The sequence below is a fragment of the Aptenodytes patagonicus genome, chromosome 3 (genome assembly GCF_965638725.1).
Source record: "Aptenodytes patagonicus chromosome 3, bAptPat1.pri.cur, whole genome shotgun sequence".
Taxonomy (NCBI): Eukaryota; Metazoa; Chordata; class Aves; order Sphenisciformes; family Spheniscidae; genus Aptenodytes; species Aptenodytes patagonicus.
In genome coordinates, this window is record NC_134951.1 from 21,402,823 (window position 1) to 21,422,455 (window position 19,633).

Here is a 19,633-nt window from a genome sequence, read left to right on the forward strand (position 1 = left end):
AGTCACAAAGCAGGGTATTGGCTGAACTAAAACAGTTCCTCAGTCTCCAGTCTCTGCTGCCCATGAGTGCCCAATGAAAGAGAATCAATTATGGAGATTGCATAATTGAAGAAAAAGAGAGATTTTGTGTTGAAACTGGTTAGTTTTAGTCTCCCTTCCTTAGTAATTTCCTTAGCAATTAATAATTCCTCCAGATTTTGAGGAGAACTAAATAGTTATTTGTTCTCATTCAAATCTCACTACTTTTCCCTTAATACTTAGACTTGTGTTCAGTGGGAATTTTTCCCAGTGTAATTAGAGCAGATTAGTAACTCATTTGTGTAGTTACTGGTAATAAAACCAGTCACTTCTAAGAGGTGTGTTCCACAAGAGCTATGATTACATGTATTGTTAACCATTACATTACAGTCATGTTGAGAAAGTTCTCTGTGTGGACTTAGCTTACTTACACTCACCATTTTCTAGATCCTCGTCTATGGTGTCCATATGCTGCACTAACTAATCCATGGTAAAGGTCATTTCTGCACTCCATCAAGAAAAGTTAGAAAGATCGTGATTCAAGAGCCAAAGGATAACACCCCATAGAACTGAAGTTTGTCCAGTTCTGTTCAGACAGTTATTATAGGTGAATATTTCTTTCTGCAAATATTTGTCTTCATGGCATTGCACTGGTACAGTATTTGGTACATTTTCTATGAAAATTCTTTTGTCCTTAGTATTTAGCAAAGTCACTATTCCATATGATAAATACAATTTATCATGTATTCAAATCAACATGATTAAGAAGGTCATTAGCAGAAAAACATTGGGGGAACTTTTGCAGTTCTTTCTGTTAAGCTGATCAACTTTTTCTGGTAGACTGTGTTGTCTGGCATAGCTGTGAAAGATACAATTTTTCAACTCAAAAGGGTATAAATAATACCCTTGCATAAGCGCTAAATTTCATATTTCCTAAAAGTCTCAGTCTGGACCTTTAATCGGTTAACTGTGTATTCCAGCAGAGTTTCCAGCTATCCATGATGTCAGCTGAAGCAGAAACATAACACCAGAGGAGAAATTGGTTATTTGTGCCTTCAAAGGGCTTCAGATGGGGTAAAGAGCACTCCCTTAGCTCATGTGCTGAGTGACCCTCTTAACCTGGTTAGTGTGGGTAGAGAATGTGTGTGACTGTAATAAATGGGATTTAGATTTGTGGTTCACCTTCAGGGTCTCGGGTTGAGCTGCCAAAGGAGACTTCAGTGACTCCAATGGAAGGTTGCCTTCCCCCACTTGGTGCTTTTTTTTTTTTTTTTTTTTTTTTCCTTTTTGAGACAGTTGAAAACAAGCATGTTTAGCAGATCTGATTGTGCCTTACATGGGAAACTAAAATAACTTTTATTTTTTAAACTATGACATCTTCACATATTTCATGCTGTTTCTCTCTTACATACCTGATTCAGTAAATTTCAGAGATCCCCTTCTCTCTGTTATGCTAAAGCCAATTATCAGTATTTTGCTGTGTAAAAATAACAACAGGAGTTACTCTTCTTGCCATGAGTCTGTTGAAAATGTTTTACCTTAGAGGTGTGAATATGTTGCTATTCTTTACCTTCCAGTTCTGTGCTTGTAAAGTTTGTTTGTTTGTTTGACTTGTAACGGTTTAAGTTGTAAGTTTATTCAGAACATCAAAATGATTAGAGCAGCATAGAAGGCTGAATAGATGATGTCTTTAAATTTTTATTTAAAAAAAAAAAAAAAAACAAACAAAACAAAACCCAGAAGACAAGGCGTGAGGTTAAACTGGTCTTTAATGATGAAATGAGCAAGAGCTTTCTGTATAGACAGAAGCTCTTGAATCAGGATACAGAGCATAGATCAGAGAGGGGATGTACAGAAAGCCAAAATAAAGTGAAACGATAGATAAGTCTAAGTGATGTTACTCTGGAGAGTTTTGAAAGGCAGGAGGGTCACTCTTTAAGTTGGACAGGAAGATGGTTATGCAGTTGGTGGGGTAGATGGATAGTGTCCTGACTCCTGGGTAGATTTCTAGGTTCAGGGCAACAAATGAAGTCTGAAAAGACAACTTGCTAATCAGCTGCAGAGGTGCTTATATGCTTCGGATGACAGAGTGGAAGAACAATAGAAGTGATGAGGATCCAGCATTATATTTGAAGGATGAGTTGCTGATGACAGCATTTGGAAGGGAAAGAAAAAGGTAACGTGTAAGCTCAGCCCTTTAAAAAAAAATTTGTGTGTAATATTACCAATTTAGACTAAGTTCAGACCTATTTAGCAGCTTCTGTATTTTAAGAAAATTTTCTGCAATACTGGGTAGCTAAGATTTTTGCAGTGATTCAGTAGTTAATTCAGTAGAATGAATTCAGTCATTATGATAGGATGTCTCTTGTTTTTTTTTCTCTTCATTGTTCACCCAACTTTGCTAATGAATTTTTAATGAGGATACAGTTCTCTAAAAACTGTGGGTCTTCTACAGTTTATTTGTTCACTGTTGAGCTTAGTGGAATTAGTCCCATGAGTAAAGTTACTTGCCTGTGTTGTGCCAGGCTAGAATCTTTCTCAATTTCTTCTATTTCTGAGGCAACTATAGAAAAACAACTAACTAAAAATAGGGAGGAAAAATGAGAGTAATGTAGACTACTTAAAAACAAAACCAACAAACAAAAAACCCGCAACAAATAAAAATCAAAATCGCAAAAAGCAAACCTAGCTGTATGTCTTTTTAATAATCTTATCTATATATTTAAACATTATTGTTTTTCTTCATCTTTCAGTTCAATGTTTTATTTTTCCATATAGTATAAAAAGTATTACAGATTTATATATTGGTACAGATGGGATTGCTGAAGTGAACTCTCACAAGTTTCTTACTGAGTTTATAGTATTTGTTTCAAATGAGAGTCCTTTCCCTCTCTCTCCCCTTCTTTCTTTGTAGGATGTTTGAATTCAATGATTTGGATACAGAATTGGTGCAGACATTTAGACTAAGGATTCTAATGTTGTTATTTCTGTTTATTGCTATAAGTAGTGTTGAATTGCAATACGAGTGGCTTATTTACTGTTAGTCATAAAATGAAAAATCACCTTCAAGCTTTAAGTTGCAAAATTGAAAAGAATAAACATGGTATTTCCTCAAAATGGAGAAATTGCTTGTGTTTTTCTAGAAAATTGTATCCTGCATGAAATCAATGATATACTAAACTGTTAGTATGACAATTAATTAAAGTAGATATCGGTTATAAAATTCTCATTAAATTGTTCTGTGCAGTCATCATGTATAATTAAGACCCACAGGAAAACATTTGAAACCCTAATGTTCTTTTTTTATTGTATTTGCAGATTCACATCATAGATTTTGATGATGAAAATAACATTATAAACAAAAACGTTCTCCTTCATCAAGTGGGTGAAATTTGGCACATTAGTACCAGTCCTGCAGATAAAGGTGTACTAGCAACCTGCTACAATAAAAGTAAGTCCTTTCTAACCTTGTTGAACTTGTTTGTGTTTTGATATTTTTGAATGTGCAAAGATTGAACATCTAGCTATGTGTAAATACTTCAAATTGGAGTTATCAACACAGGCATTTTTCAAAAAAATCTGCTGTGCCTTTACCTATACCTCATTTGTCTCATATCCTTAGGTCATCTTGGTTAGAAGTCTACTTTTGCATTCATGTCAAGGAAAGCAGCAAAATAAAAGTATTGCTTGCCTGATTAATGCAAAACATGGCAAATAAAATATACTCGTTATTTTAGGCTTTATTCTTTTTAATTGTTTTATATGTTTGCTTTTGAAAGTGGAACTAAATGTCTTTCAAAACAGCATCATGCCAGCATCAAGCTCTCTTTAAAAGTGCAGGTGAAGTTTGTATATAATGTTATTGTGGGCATATCTGCATTAAACATATGACAAGAGAACTATAAACTCTTATCTAAATACCTCATCAGAAACAGTAGGAATGCTCCTTGTGTAACCTAACACTAAGTGCACAGCTGTTGAGATTAAGGATCTCTGTGCATTTCCTAGGTGAGGCAGGTGTGAAGACTTTCTGTCATGAGGCTTGAAAAATCCACTTGCGTAACTTGGGGAGGGAGTTCTTTTTCTCTCTGACAAGCAAGAAATCTGTGCTGTCAACTGGAATAAATATTATTTCTTCTAGTAAATATTAGTCCATTCTTTCACAGAAATACAGTCCAAGAATATAAGAATAAGGTAGCGAGTTTCAGACTTTGTGCATCTGTGGACAACTGTAGAGGTGTGAATGCCTGCTGCTCAACCTTGTGGCGATGTTAGAGAGAAGGTTCCAGGATTGCTTGGTTCTCCTAGTTCTTTTGGATTGAAATAAAAGTGCTAAAATTTGAATTTCTTTCACAAATCTAACGTGAATCTTTTAAAGACAATTATAGAAGATAAATAGAGTAATAAAGAGCTTTTTCTGTTTTCTAAACTGAAAATGATTGTGGGTATTTTGACTAAGAGACAACACTGAAATGGTATTGGCCTGTTTTGATTACTTTTTACTCTCTGGTTGACTTACTGGACATAACTTCCTCACCTTGCCAGTGATCCATGGAGAAAATGAGAAAGCAGTAATCGGGCCTGAAATTCTAAAGTCATCTTCATGATTTTCTGGCTAGGAAGATTCTCAGAGGAGAATCTGAGAAAGCTGTCTGAAGTGTCCTTTAAAGAAAACCAGAACGAGTTTCTAAGTTTCTTTCTCTAGCCTTTCTGTTGATTGCATTTTTTTTTTCTTCTTAAAGAATATTGTGCTGCATGGAATAGTGTGAAACATTTTAAAGAATTTACCTCTTTTTCCCTACATAACTGAACAGCAAGGTGGTATGAGATAGCTTATCAAGTCCAGTATTTCATGTATGTAATGTACCATTTAATGTTAACCAGTCTTAATTTATTCAATTTATATCTATTTTCGAGCTCAAGTATTGTTCTAGAAAGTATGGTGATAACAAATATTTTTATACTCTTTTTTCAAAAACACTTTATTTAAGTTTTGTGTTCCTTGTAGCATGTTATAGCAATTCCTTATAGCAATATGCATATTAATTGAAAATTCTCTTTGGGAGAGAGCTTACTGAGATTGCTAGAACTGAGCTTCTATCCAAACACTCTTAAGTTTCTGTGAGATTTCTGATTTCCGTTATTGGACCTATTAATTCATGTGCGTGTTTTCTATTCTAGCTTTTTTGTGTTCTAGATTTAGTTCACTTTACCTAGTTTCTGAACATTAAGTTTTATTGTTTGTACTTCATGCATCTTCATTTAGAATCATCAGCCATAAACTTTCTGCAGAAAACGAGATCTGATTCTTAAATGATTATTGATGACTCTAAATAGCAACGTATAGAACAGAAAGCACACATCATGGGGTTCTAATAATAAGGAATACTGAGTTTAGCAGACAGCTTATTTCAAGTAGTAATGCAACCAAATTCAGCAATTGAAACCTTTTAAAACGCTGTTATGTATTGCATTTGTTTTGTTATTTTAAAGACTCTTAACTATTTTCCTCATTGAAGTACCAGTCAAATGAGATGATGCTGTCAGGAACAGTCGTAGGTATTGTGACCATCTCTTGTGTCTCAGCTTAGTACTTCTAGCAAATCTTGACTGTTGTTGAAAGTGGGAGACTGAAGAAATGTGATGTGTGTCCATTATTAATAGCTATTTTTTTTTTTAAGTTGCTTAAATAAGTGGTGAAATGTGGCATTGAAGAAAAGTGGAATCATGTACATTTTGCATTTCATAGCTCATTGAAGTAAACTAATGAAATAGGGTGAAGCACTCATGAAAAAACTTTGAAATTTCCTCTTTTGTATTAGGAGAGATACTGAGTTTTCTTTTACTTTCTCACACTTATAGATAGTTAGTATAACCAAGGTATGAATAAGGTCTTGTTACTTAATGAAAAAAAGATGTAGTAGGCACAAACAGCAGAGCACTTTTTTCACAGCTTTCCTGTTCTTTGTTTTATGCCTTTCGTATAGAAAGTTTGGGGAATATAATAATGGTTGAACTGAAAGAGTAATACTGTGTACCTACTTTGAAGAGATTAACTTTTAAAAAGCATTTTTCAGCTAGTGATACAGGAAAATATTGATTCCTGAATAATTTGTTTCGTTTGGTGTTTCAGTTATCTGGACTTGCTGTTCTTCAGACTGCAGATTAACTATTTTTCTAGAGCTGACTTATGCAAGATACAAGATTTCTTTTTAAACATACTTTCCCCAGATTTTAGCTACTCTTCCTTTTTTTAATCATACGGTATTTTCAAAATGCAGTGAAAAATCTTTCCACAGTATCCAGTTCTTACCATCCCCTGCAATGCTATCTTTTTTTACTTAACTACTTGACAGTTAATACTACTGCCTCAAAAAGTCAAAGATGACGCTAGCAGTCTTGTTGTATGTCTTGAAATACAAGGGATCTGATGCTTCTCTTTCCTGTTGTAGGGATAAAACTTAGCAAAATAATGTAATACGCAAAGCTTTTTATTAATTTCTGCTGAGGGCTAAGAATTGCATGAGGGAAATGGATACTCGTACTCAGCTGGTAATGCTAGGTTATTTGTGGGGTCAAGAATCAAATGGAAAGTTGTAAGCCCTCAGTGTGTGTTTGAGAAGGATGCTGATATAACAATGTTCGGAAGTTTTTACTGTTCTGCTTGAGAGAGGCCTTGAATTGATGTAACGCGGCTCTTAATCAAAAGTTGAGAGATCCTCTTGGATGGGGAAGTTCCTATGTCTAATTTTTTGTTCTTTTTTTTTTTTTCCCCCTCCTTTCTTCAAAGAAGGAATTTTAGCTACTTCTAAGCATGATGGTGTGGGATTTTATAGATCTTAAGCTTTTTCCATATGTGTGGATATGTATATGTTTATGGGGTTTTTTTTGTGTTGTTTACCCCCCCCCCCCCCCCCCCGATGTATATACAGCATCTGCTTCCAAAGTCATAGTTATGAGGCTTTTTTCCCCGAACCATACAGGTAGGAAACCTCCTTCAAAAAGAGTGACACTAATGTAGAAATAATCTGCCCCTGTCACTCTGTGGGGGATTTACACTTCCCCCCCCCCGCCCCGGCTTCATGGATATGTGAAATCTTTTTACTTGTCCTTGACACGTATAAGTGAAAGAGGCATAAGGAGGTAGAACTTCAAATGTAGATGATGATGATGATTATTATTGGTACACGTACTAAAGAGCAAAGTCATGTGAAGAACCTTAACATAATAGCTAGGCTTCCATGTCAGTGAAAATTAATTTCTGTGTTGTCCACTAGATTTTTTTTTTTAAGTGCTGACTTCTGATAAATTCAGGGTTTTTTTCCCATAAATGGCTAAACTTGCAAGTGACCACAATTCAGTCATCATTTTGAGATGAGTTTTTATTGTTGAGAAACTCCAGAGAAGATCTGTCAAAAGTGCCAAATACAGCATATTTCAACAATTGGAGGCAGACTAGACTCTCCACTCTTATTTTTGGCAGGCAGGTCAAATAAGAGTTACTGCCCTTCTACATAAAGCCTGTTGGAATAGTCACTATTTACTGGCATACTGATTCTGCAATCTCTTTAAATTCTTAGGCTTTCAAGAAAAGTAACTTCCCTAAAAAGTAAAAATAAGGTGGCTTAGATAACTTTCTTGTTCTGAAGAAGTCACAGAGAAATTTTAAATCCTTGCTGAATACGCAGTTTGGGAACTATGTTCTCTAAGCAATGAATAAAGTTAATTTAAATGCTGCTCTGTATTCTTTTGTTCAAGATACTTTACCAGGGTATCGTTACATAATTAGGTTTTAAAAAGGAAAAAAAAAATCCCTTCTTTCAAGTCAAAACCCAGGAAAAGTAATTTTCTTGTTAGCGTCAGTATTTACTACTTTGATTTCTAATTTTGACATTGCATCATTAATAAAGCCTTCTATCTTTTCATTCTGGATGGTGATACTAACTAGAATAATACTGGTTCCAATAGCATTGGAACAAATACATCTTTGGATATTAACCAGAAATTCCACTTTGTAGGCCATTTTGTCTTTATATTAAGACAAAACTGTGCAACTATCTCTCCACCCTTCCCCATGCACACAACATAAAAATATTGATTTAGAAAAATTGCATAATTGCAAAGGGAAAACTTACTCTACTCAGTTCCTGTCTCAATCATAGTTGTCCCCCCTCCCACCAATGATGGATATATCACTTAGGGAATTTTATATTATTACTACTGATGTTATAGGAAGGTGATTTCATTATTGAGTGATAGACTTACTAGTTATGTGTAATTTTGCCTAACTTTCAGCAAAGATCACAAATTTACTATGCTGGAGGCATAGTACTTGCCTATACTACACATTTCTAACATACTCAGCGATATTGTATGCTAGAAATGTATTATAGACCATTCCTGTGTACCTCTCATTGCTAATAAACAAGATGTGTAGTTGGTAGATCTAGTAATTGATCAGAGGTGATGTTGTTTTTCTGCTTTTTGTCATTTGCCACCTTTGCCATTAAAAATTGCTTGTCTCGTATTCAAATGGTAGTCCAGATGTAGCCAAAGCACGATGAAACATTAAAACCGATTTAGTAACAGGTAACGTTTTGTAAGTTTAATTTTGCATGTCTGTTTTAATAAATGATTTCCTAGGGTTTTTAAACAAACTTTACAGTGGTGGAGGGGGAGATACCAGCATAGCAACCTGTGAACCTAGTGGCTTTCCTATGTTTTAGAAATATAACTGGATCCTTCAGATTCACAGTTTAAAATAAATAAATAAAAATCCCTACCTATTTTAGGCAGTCATTACACTGAAGGTAACTTTTTTTTTTGCAAATGTGTTTGGTGTTCCGTATTGTGAGCATTGTAAGAATTAGGAATGCTGTATTTTATCCCAGATTCCTTAACTGAAGGGAGAAAAGTGCATAAATATGTGAAAAAAGCTGGGTATAGGAGGGAAGTAAAGGATTAAAATATGAATATCTTGGGGACGGGGGAAGAAGGCTTTCTAAAATTAATACTTGAGATATCTGGATGAATTTATGCATTGTTAGTCAGTTTTGTGACGTACTGATGCATCATTTTTCCCCTCTATTGCAGCAAGTCAACTGAATTAAAATAGGGGGTGGTTTTTTTTTCTTGGGCAGGATAAGATTGCTACTGACAGCTTTAAAGTAGGTAAGAATTAAGGGGGAAAATGACTTTCGTCATCTTTTAGCTTTAGAAGTTAAATTAGATTGTTAAAGTTCAGTATGATACAGATTAGGTTTAAAAAAAAAGCTAAAAGGATGGATTGTTGAGAGAAGGGTACAATGTACAGAGGGTTTTGGGTGATGATAATAAAGGTGGCAATAGGCTAGAGTGCTACAGTTGCATTTTAATTGGTTAATGCTTGATCTCTGAAAAGTTGCATGGGTTTATTTGCCTCTGATATTTATTAATAACTTAAAGTTATGTTCAACAAAGCAGAAATCAAATCATTTGCTTCACAGTGGCCCAGAAATAATAAGGAGAATGCTGTATTTAGTGGAAAATCCCTGTCAGAACAATTCTAGGAACTTTACACCTTCCTTCTTTTTTGCTGTTCTGACTAGCTGTAGTCAATTGACTATTCATTTTTACTTTCTTTAAAATGTGACAGGAGTGACACTTTTAAAAATGTGAATAAGAAAGGTGAGAAAGTAATTAAGGAGAATATAGCATCTTAGTAGAAATGCACTTATAAATATAAAAAAAAAAATACAATGATGGGGTCGGGTGAGGGTCAAGAATGTACCCTCCAAATAATGATACAAACCAATGAGAATAATGGTGCACTAAATATAATAATAAGTTTAAAAATGAAGATAAATTAGTCTTCAAATTGCAAGAAATTAGTAGCTATCCAAGAGCTCTATTCACCTGCTAAGGGGAAAGTCATTTCACATGTGTATCACTACTTAAAGTTTGAAGGAAGCCTTGCTTCACTATTCAAAAGAGCATCCTAGCCTGCACTAGGATAAATGGTTCATTGTGATGAGGTGAAATGCCAAAAACCTATAGATCGCACTAGAGCAGAGTTGCTTGGGAACCAGAAAAATGAAAACCTGACAAAGCCTGGAACATATTCCCTGCTGGAATATGTTCCATATACCGTCTTGGTATTGCTGAAGTTTCAGACTACAGGAAGGGATATAGGAAAGCCATTTGAATGGACTTCTGAAGCAGGGAGAAATGCCAACAGACTAGAGTGTGTCTAGTATCATTTTTGTATGTAAAGTAGGTGATGGAAGCCTCAGATCTAGGGTTGGCTGAAAAAAGTGGGATCCCTTGGAAATATGTCAATTCCTGAATGATGCCCTCTTTGTCAGTCCAGTTTATAACACACTGTCACCGGGTGTTTGAAAAATTTACCAATTAGGTGGATGTGCAGGGGTGGGTACAGGTTGTATGTGTTTTTTGTGAGTGTGTGTGTCTTGCATATGCTTTGTTTCATATAGAACTTCATTTTAATCTACTCTCATGTTTATATATCCCTCCCCTTCTCTTACCTGCCATTTTAAGATACTGTTAAAATGGAGGCAGACTATTTCCTAAGGACTTAGAAAGTGCTGTAGAAAGTAAATTTTGGCTACATCATAAAAGGAAAAGGGAATGCGGAGGGATTTTTCTGTAGGCCATTTGAAGAGTTTTGCAGCCATGCCAGTTTTGCCAGCAATGGATGGCTCCTTCCTGAATGGCTTGGGTGTTGTCTCTGCACAGCAGACTATTTGGTAAAGGGGGTGAATGCTCATGATGACATGTTTGGGGAAAACTATCATTCTAAAATAATAATTTTGATAAATATAAAGGGAACTCTTAGTCCAATAGTTTCTACTTATATTCAGGTTTTGCAAAGAATAAACTTTAGTTATATCCTATAAGCTAGAATAAAAACTCAGATTTATGCATTGCTCTGCATAAATCTATTGCTCTGCTCTCACCTATTTAGAATGTCAGTGAGAAACTAGTGGTTTATTTAAATTTTGATACTATGTAATGGCTAGTTACTTGGGTAGTTAACTGCATTCTGATAGATATTCTACAGATGCTTAGAAGACATGGTAAAACTGTTTGAGAAGTCAAGGGGGTAAGGCAAACTGGTGGGTTTACATGAAGTGATGGGAAGATACAGGGGAGGAAATAGAGAAATGATCTAGACTAAGACTTCTGCATTGGTGGAAAATACAGTTTGCCAGCTGAACCTCTAATTGGATCTAGGTAGCTATCTCCATTGCTGTTAAGGTGAGTCTTGAGGAAGTGAATAAAAGCAGCTACTTTGGTGTTTCTCCTGCATGCAGGTGAAGGATATATTTTGGGGGACAAAAGTAGATGACCATTCTCAGGAGCATAACTGTAGGCAATGCCAATATGCTGTTAACTGTCACACATCTGATAGGAAAATGCTTGCTGAAAGACAAGGTGAAGGAGTGAAGGAAACAGTAAAATTGGAGAAATAAGGAAATCCTGAAGGAAGGAGATCTCAAAAGTGAATAAGGGATCTGTCACTTAAAGGACAAGTGTATGGCTGCAACCATTTGTGAGAAAGCAAGAAGGTACAAAGTGGTATGCAGCCTTTGGGCAATCAGTTCTGTGGAAGGCTGTAGAAATGTTAACGAAGAAAAATATGGCCCTTAGGTGTTAGCATTTTGTAGGTGTTTTCTGTACCATTTAGTGTCTGTCAGTGGAAAAATCTACTATTGTGACTAAATGTCTGCCTGTTCTATTTACTTTTTTTTTTATATTAGTGGTTTCTATTTTGCATTTTCTTTCCTCTTTACCTGTGGCAACTCCCCCTACTTTCCTGAGACCTTATGTTCTTCTTCCTTTCCGTGCTATCTACTTAAATGATCAGTGAAATAATTTGTTGATTCTGAAATTGTTGAGTCTAACTTTTAGCGTTGCTGCTATAAGATGAATAGCAGTCTGGATGCTTCTCTTCTTACTGTTTCAAACTGTGCTGGCAAACTAAACAAGATGTTTATGCTGATTGTTTATGCAATTGTGAATTGGGTTGCAAGAGTATTTTCTCAGCCACAAGAGTACCTTTATGTAATTGAAAACTTGAAAATTAAAATGTGACTTAATGGGCCACAAAAAATAACAGCATTGAAGTCTGATGTTTGGAATGATTTACTTTAATGATGTCAAGCAGGGTGGGAGCAGGTGTGGAAAGTGTGTGCGCGTGAGCTATATCAACACTGAAAATGATTTAAGAACAAAACAACCCTTACCTGCTAGCTTGTGAGGGATAAAACCTACTGACTGTAAGAATCTTAACACTGAATAATCAGTTCTTGCTATCAGACAGCTGACTGCTCTTGGTTTTACTGATTGCATCAGTATTGCTATAATGATAATTTTTGCTGGAAACCGTAAGTCATAGAGTAAAATAAGCAGTCTCAGGGTATTAGGCTGAGATTTTTAATGTTATATATGTATTCCAGTAACTTGAATAGAGCCATGGCATTGACCTAGGGACTGACTCGCAATAGTGCATACTGTTAAACTGTTAGGATGCTCCCTGTGCAGTTTTGGTGTGGGCCACCTAGCACTTTCGGGTAATGATGCCCAGAGGTAGTCCAAGAACATCCTGAGCAGTTTGAGTGTAGCCTCCTTCTTTCAGCTTACCCTGTAAAAAAAAAAAAATTGAGCTTAACTGTGCTAGCTGGCCACAGGACTGGAGAACTGTACCTGACTTTAAGTGAGTTGCCGAAAAATAAAATATCTGTCATGGTTCTCCATTGCAGATTGCTATAAAATACACAAATTGTTTTTTTTTGGAGAATGTGTTGCAGGGAAACATGTAAGTACTTCAGAAGTTAGACAAAAGTTATGATATAGATATATATGAAATAAATTAAGGTATGAAGATATGGTCAAGAATTTCTGTTCTGCTGATCTCAATGGTATGGTGGTTCTGTTGTACAGCTTATTCCATAAAATTGAGAGAAATAATTTTAGAGATAATTTGGTCCTTCTAGAGAAGAGGACATTTTGGAACAGTTTTATCCATTTTGTAAAGCATTTATACAGTGTCTAGTTCTATAAGGTGTTCGTGTTTGTGATTAGGATTGCTAGGTATTGTGCAGGTATGTCCTAAAGAATGCTGATGAATTAAAAAGAAAGCTTCACACTTCTCAATTTGAAGTGCATGTTTAATTAATTAGGTGCACACGTTCATTGAGGCAAGATACTTGTCTAACAATGATGATTGTCTAATTTATCTTGGAGCTCTTGCTTCTGAAAAGGGTAGTTTTTTCCAGCTGCTTTCAGATGGCAAATTCTGAATTAGATGGTGGACCATAGCTCTTTTCCAGCATGGTCATTTCTGAGCTTATAGAAAGGTTCCGAGTAATCTGAGGTTTAAGAAATGTTCATGCCTTGACTAATTAAAAGGGAATAATTCGAACTCTTAAATATAAATGTCAATAAATTATATAGAATATACTGAAGAATTGTTTTAGGAGTTGCTTGTGATTTTCTTCTACTTGCACTTTTCATAATTGAATGATCTTCAGCAGAACTTCGAGATTTTTTTTTTTTAAACAGCTGACATCTCTTGTTCTTGATGACATTGAGACCATAGGCAGTACTGAGGAAAGATGCTGGTGTCATGGGCTGTCTCATACTTTTGTCATCCTTGAAGTGTGTGAACTCGGTCTCATCAATGACAATTAAAAAATGACAGCTATTTTGAAGGAAGGCAGTTTTTCACAGAATGCTTTATCCTGTGCTTCTTGGAGAAGAACGCCCATCGGTTACTCCTCTTAGGGTTTTCTTCTTAAAAATTCCTGTGGGAACAGAGGATGAAAGACATGTTATGTGCAAGTACACATGAAAATGCAGGGACGAAAAGAAAGTTGTGAATATGTGTTCTCGATAGATTTGTTACTTTTTTTTTTTAAGCTGACAGTCACAGATCTTTAAAACATTCGGAATAATACTTGCCACCCTGTTCTTTGGGTGTCTTTTGTAGTTCATGAAGAAAATACTTGAATCATGTATAAAGAAAAGTATTATCAGGAAAATCAGCCCTAAAATGTTGAAATGCCCATTAATATCTGATTACTCTCAACTGCTGCTGGAAATGCACCATGAGGTTGTCCTGGTTTCAGCAGGGATAGAGTTAATTTCCTTCCTAGTAGCTGGTACAGTGCTGTGTTTTGGATTTAGGATGAGAACAATGTTGATAACACACCGATGTTTTAGTTGTTGCTAAGCAGTGCTTACACTAGCCAGGGACTTTTCAGCTTCCCATGCTCTACCGACTGAGAAGGCTGGAGGTGCACAAGAAGCTGGGAGGGGGCACAGCCAGGACAGCTGACCCCAACTGGCCAAAGGGACATTCCATACCATGTGATGTCATGCTCAGTACATAAACTGGGGAAAGCTGGGCAGGGGGGGCCGCTGCTCGGGGACTGGCTGGGCATCGGTCGACGGGTGGTGAGCAATTGTACTGTGCATCACTTGCTTGGTGTATTATTATTATCATCATATTACTATTATCATCATTTTATTTCAATTATTAAACTGTTTTTATCTCAACCCGTGAGTTTTTTCTCACTTGTGCTCTTCCAATTCTCTCCCCCATCCCACCGGGGCGGGGAGAGTGAGCAAGCAGCTGCGTGGTACTTAGTTGCTGGCTGAGGTTAAACCACGACCCAGGTGAAGGCAAAATGAACATTTAAATAGTTTAACTTGTATGTTCTCCCTGAAACTACACTTATTGCTGTACTAACATAACTAACATAACTGTCTGGTGGCAGTATACAGACAAATTTAAAATTATTTTATCCTAGTGGTGTATCGCCATATCTTACCAAGCATTTGACTTAGGACTTTTATTCCTAGCTTTCCCTGTCTTACAATTATAATATTTGTTCTAGCTGCATTTGTTATAATTTACTGATAAAAAGTAGTATCTTTTGAAACATTTTTATTTCTGATTTTGAATAAGATCAGTTTATTCCTATGCAGCTCTAGAAATGTATTAAAATTTTTATTTGTTAAACTCTTATTACCAATTGTAGCAGTTTAAACAACGAAAAAGCATTAGTGATTTTTAAATTCCGTTTTCTGACTTGTGAAATAAAATTGCTTACAACCAAGAAAATGGCTACCCAAGAAGGCATAAGCCCTGATGCTCTAAGGCCTAGGGTTTTGATAAATTCAACACTGTGAATAAGAGTTCCTTTAGACTTGGTACATCTTGGTTATATCCCAGTTTCACAGATGTGAAGCAAATTACTTCAGCTATTTTGAAATTTTTAAAAAATATGAAGTAGGCAAGCCATATGATAATTTTTAATTCATTTGTACTTTGAGCAGTATACATGCATGCTTATGTAAATGAAAATTTAGTACATACTGTTGCAGATTCTTAGGCAGACTTGTTACATTAATAAGCATCTGTTGTACTGATGGCATCAGTATATGCCATTGTATCTATTCTGACTCATATTTGTTGCTAATGAAACTAGAGATTTCTTTCAAAGGAGGGAAATATGATTGCAGTCTATCAATTGCAGAACTGCTTAAAATCTAAAACAGCTGTCAGTGGTCTCTCTTGTATATTTATAAATGCAAAAATTTTGAAAATCAGTTTGTGAAAGGAAAAAGAGGGTCATCGTTTTCTTTTTTTTCTTCCATTCCCTTCATAAAAGCAAGCAAACCAAATCCTATTTTTCGCTCACATCCTTTCAACATTTCCCCCCTTAAATCAAATCTTCTTGTCTTAATGACTAGATAACCAGTGAAACTGGTATCCCAGGATGTGTGTGCTGATGAAGGAAGGGCTATTGATCAATCTGTTTTCAGACTTCCTTTTTCATTAAGCAGCTATTTAGCTTCAGTGACTAAGAAAAACTTGGAGGAATTTTCAATAAAGTACACTTTTCCATAAAAATTTGCAGTATACAGTGCACGGGCAATATTCTCCATCTCGTGCTCCTCCATAATAATGGGATTATTTGCAGTTCACCTGAATGTAGTAATAAGATTACTTGAACTGTTGGGAAAAGTAAGAATGTCTTTGCTGCTGTAAATTAATCCGTGTGTGTTTCATTCTCCGTCTGTGTCTTCCTTTTGTTTTGAAATATGGCTCGTTTAAGAATTGGTTATTACAAAACCTAGTATTAATTCCCATCCGTTTCTGCTTTGGGGGTTGAGAGGAGCAGATGAAGAGCTGCTGAGATACCATTCCTACTTATCTCCAAAATAGATCAGGAGGAAAGGGAACCTAGTTATCCTGATTTGATTTTTCAGCATAACCTTTGCCTGTATAGAATTAAAAATTTTCCTGGCCATAACTCTCAGTTCTGGTGGAAAACCTACAGAGGTAGGGAAGAAAAAGGAATGACACAACCATCTCTTGTTTGTTAGCATGAACTATTTTTGGTATGGAGTCGATCAATGAGATGCAGCAAGGCATTTTACTTTCATGCTGCTGTTTCTATGAAAGTTAACCTTAAGTATGTAAGAACTACCTTTACCTTTTCTTTCCAAATGGAATAGTGTCAACCTGTCGATGAGACCAATGATTGGTTCATCTGTGCCAGTATCATGACTCCTACAGCAGCAACAGAAGGTCCTATGTAGAACAGTGTAGACAGGTTTATAGACAGGTCTCTAATCCCTTTTTGAACTATTCAGACTGCCTTCTGCCACAAACTTCTGTAACATCAATTTTCAGTCTGCTACTCACTGACCAAACTCCCCACCCTTTCTTTTTAAACTTCCCTTGTACTATTTCAGTGAGTGCCACTTAGTTCCTAAGATTGCAACATTTGGCCTGTAATTCTTTCACCTTGCCACTGCTTTTCTGTTTCTCTAAACTTAGGTCATGTTTTTCCCAAGGTGTTTTCCTTCCAGATGAAATAGTCCCAATCTGTTGAACATCTACTAAGACAGTTGTTCCATCATCTTCATTTATGTTGCCCTTCTCCAGCTCTGCTATGCCCTTCTTTAGATGCAAACACCAGAATTGCACTCTCCATTTGAGATAAGGGCATATCAAGTTTTTATGGGGCTGTGAAACAATCCTTTCTATTTTATTCTCAGTGCCCTTTGTAAGGATGCCCAATGTTTTGCTGGCTTCCGTAGCTACTGCTTGCACATTAGGTCAAGAGAACTGTCAGTCTTGACACAAAGAGCTTTTTTCTGAGTTATAACTACCGGTTCTGAGTGCCACATCACATCGGAATGGCTTAAATTATTTTTCTCTACATGTATTAGCTAACTTTTGTATACAGAGAAGCTCATCTGTCACTTTTTTTTTGACCACCAAGTTTTTTGGGGTCTTTCAAGTTGTTCTCACCTTTGCCATGGCATGGAATTACCTGAAAGTGTCAACTCCTGTAAGACTAGGAGTTGACACTGTGACACTAATAACAGTATTTGTGGACCACATGGTGGAATGCTTCTTCTGTTTTTAACTTTAGCCTTTCAGGTAAATCCTTGGTTTAAATCCATGGGATAAAGCTAGATGAACTCCTCTCACTAGGAAGAGGAAAAATGAAATTTAAAAGCAAAATCTCTATCAAGTGTAACAATATTGAGGGGTTTTTTTTAAGTCAGGCTGTTACCACTGCAACAAAAGTAGATCTTATGTGTAAAGTGGGTGACTAACCAACTTTAAGAGTGCAGCTTTTGTTAAAAACCTTTCCCAGACCACTTTGAAATTAAATACTTGAAAAATAATTTTCTGTGTTGCTGTCGTCTTCTGTGTTTGTGCTTGCCCCTGCTTCTCTTAAGAATTCAATTTCTTATTCAAATCCATTGAAATATACGTGGAAACAGACTTATTTTCCCAGTGCAAATGTGTTTTTTCAATTTCTACAAAAACAGGTTCTGCACTTCCATTACATGTAGGGACATACAAAGCCACCAGAGGGCAAAAGAAAGTGTGGATGGCGAAGGCTGTTTTCTGCAACTTTACCCATGTAGGCAGGCACATGTGCAAACACATCTTGGTTTTCTGTTTTCTTTTTCCAAATAAAATAGGTGCCACTATGCAGCAGTTATGAAGGCTCAATATAAATAGCTGGGGTTTGTAGATCCAGAACATACAGACATACAAACACAGAACTGCTGTTTCCTTTTGATGAAAAGGAAAATAAAGTTTGCATTTAAAATCCATTAATTTAAAACATTAAATCTGCTATGAGTTATGGCTGTCTGATGCATTGCACTTATGACACAGTCAACTTGTATATTAAAAACCTTCCTGCAGAGAAAATTCATCAGTAAGGGTATCGGAAATAATTCTGCTGGTGATGCTCTCAACTGCTTAGTGATGAAGACAGCAGGTGACACTGACTTCACTGGTTTCACTTTACTTTGCTGTAGTGAAAACACTCCATGTAGGGAAATCGTTGACACAGCCATGTCATATGCTACAGTCATTAAAATGGGGAGGGAAGTTGAATGCATCTCTCTAAATATTCCCCAGTGCTCTTCTCAGCAGTACAGGCAGGATGTACAGAAAAAAGTTTATTCCCATAGTTTGAGGGAAGAACTAAATGTGCTTGGTGTTATAGTGCTCTTTGTAGCTTGCACCTGTTGTTTTTCTAGGAATTCTAGCTGTTATATGTAACTTGTAGTGTTCCTTTCTAAGTACTCTTTAATAAGGTTTTAAGTTAAATGATTGACTATCTGGTCCATATGATGGAAAACCACTACAGAAGTGGTGAAGGGCTTGAGAAATTGTTCCATGTTAATTGCTGTTCAAGTTTGAAGGCCTCTGTGTGTAGATGTATATTGAGTTCAGTCCAAATGACAAGTAACATAGCTGTATTATCTTAGTCTGTGCTACAGTCTTATTCATATGTAAGACTGCTGTAGGAGTCAAGCTCAGTAGTGTCTCAGCTAGTGTGTAAGAGCAGATACATAGGGAAAAGTGTAAGAACTGGGGGAGTGTATATAATAGAATTAACTTGAAGCACAGATGCTTGTTGTTCCTTGATTTAGGATTTCATCTTTATTTGACAACCGTTATCAGTGTAATTGTAACATTTGTGCTAGGAAGCAAAATAGAACTAATGTCAGAAAGAAGAGGGAGGAGAGAAAAATGACTGAAGTATTACAGGATGGTCATGATATGGAAAAGAGTGCTTCTAAAATACAGAAAGTGGATAAAATGCTTCTGAATTATAACTGTCACTGGGAGAGAATCTGTTGAATTATCAGGCTGCTCTATCCTTCAGCATTAGAAGGTTTCATTCTCTTCCCCCTGTTGGTTTTTTTGGGGGGCGGGGATTAGAACAAGAAAAAATGTTTTTCTTCTTCAATTTCAAATAGCTTTTTAACTCAATTTTCAAGTATTGAACTTAACTAGTATAATAAACTGAAAGAAAATGTGTTCTTTCTCTATTTCCAGTCCATACTGTTGTTGCAGTAAATAACATTTTGCAGATACACATAAGGTCTTATAGTACATGTTTAGGCATTCTTGTTGAACTAGCTTGTTAAATAAGTGAAATTTAGAAGCTTGCTTTTCTCTGGTTTGTATTAGACTTCAGAGTTATTCACGAATCATGCAAGTGAAACCAAGTATACTGTGCAAGTTCCTTCCAGTAAACATTAAGACGTTTTGCGACTTCAC

General features: G+C 36.0%; 1 protein-coding gene across 2 annotated transcripts in view; it reads left to right on the plus strand.

Moving 5' to 3' along the window:
* Positions 1-19,633, plus strand: part of EIPR1 (EARP complex and GARP complex interacting protein 1) — a 101,947-nt gene that overhangs the window by 17,864 nt on the left and 64,450 nt on the right. For both annotated transcript variants that reach the window (XM_076332837.1, XM_076332838.1), the window contains one exon: positions 3,337-3,469. In XM_076332837.1, coding sequence (XP_076188952.1) covers positions 3,337-3,469 — 133 coding nt within the window. The remainder of the gene's footprint in view (positions 1-3,336; positions 3,470-19,633) is intronic.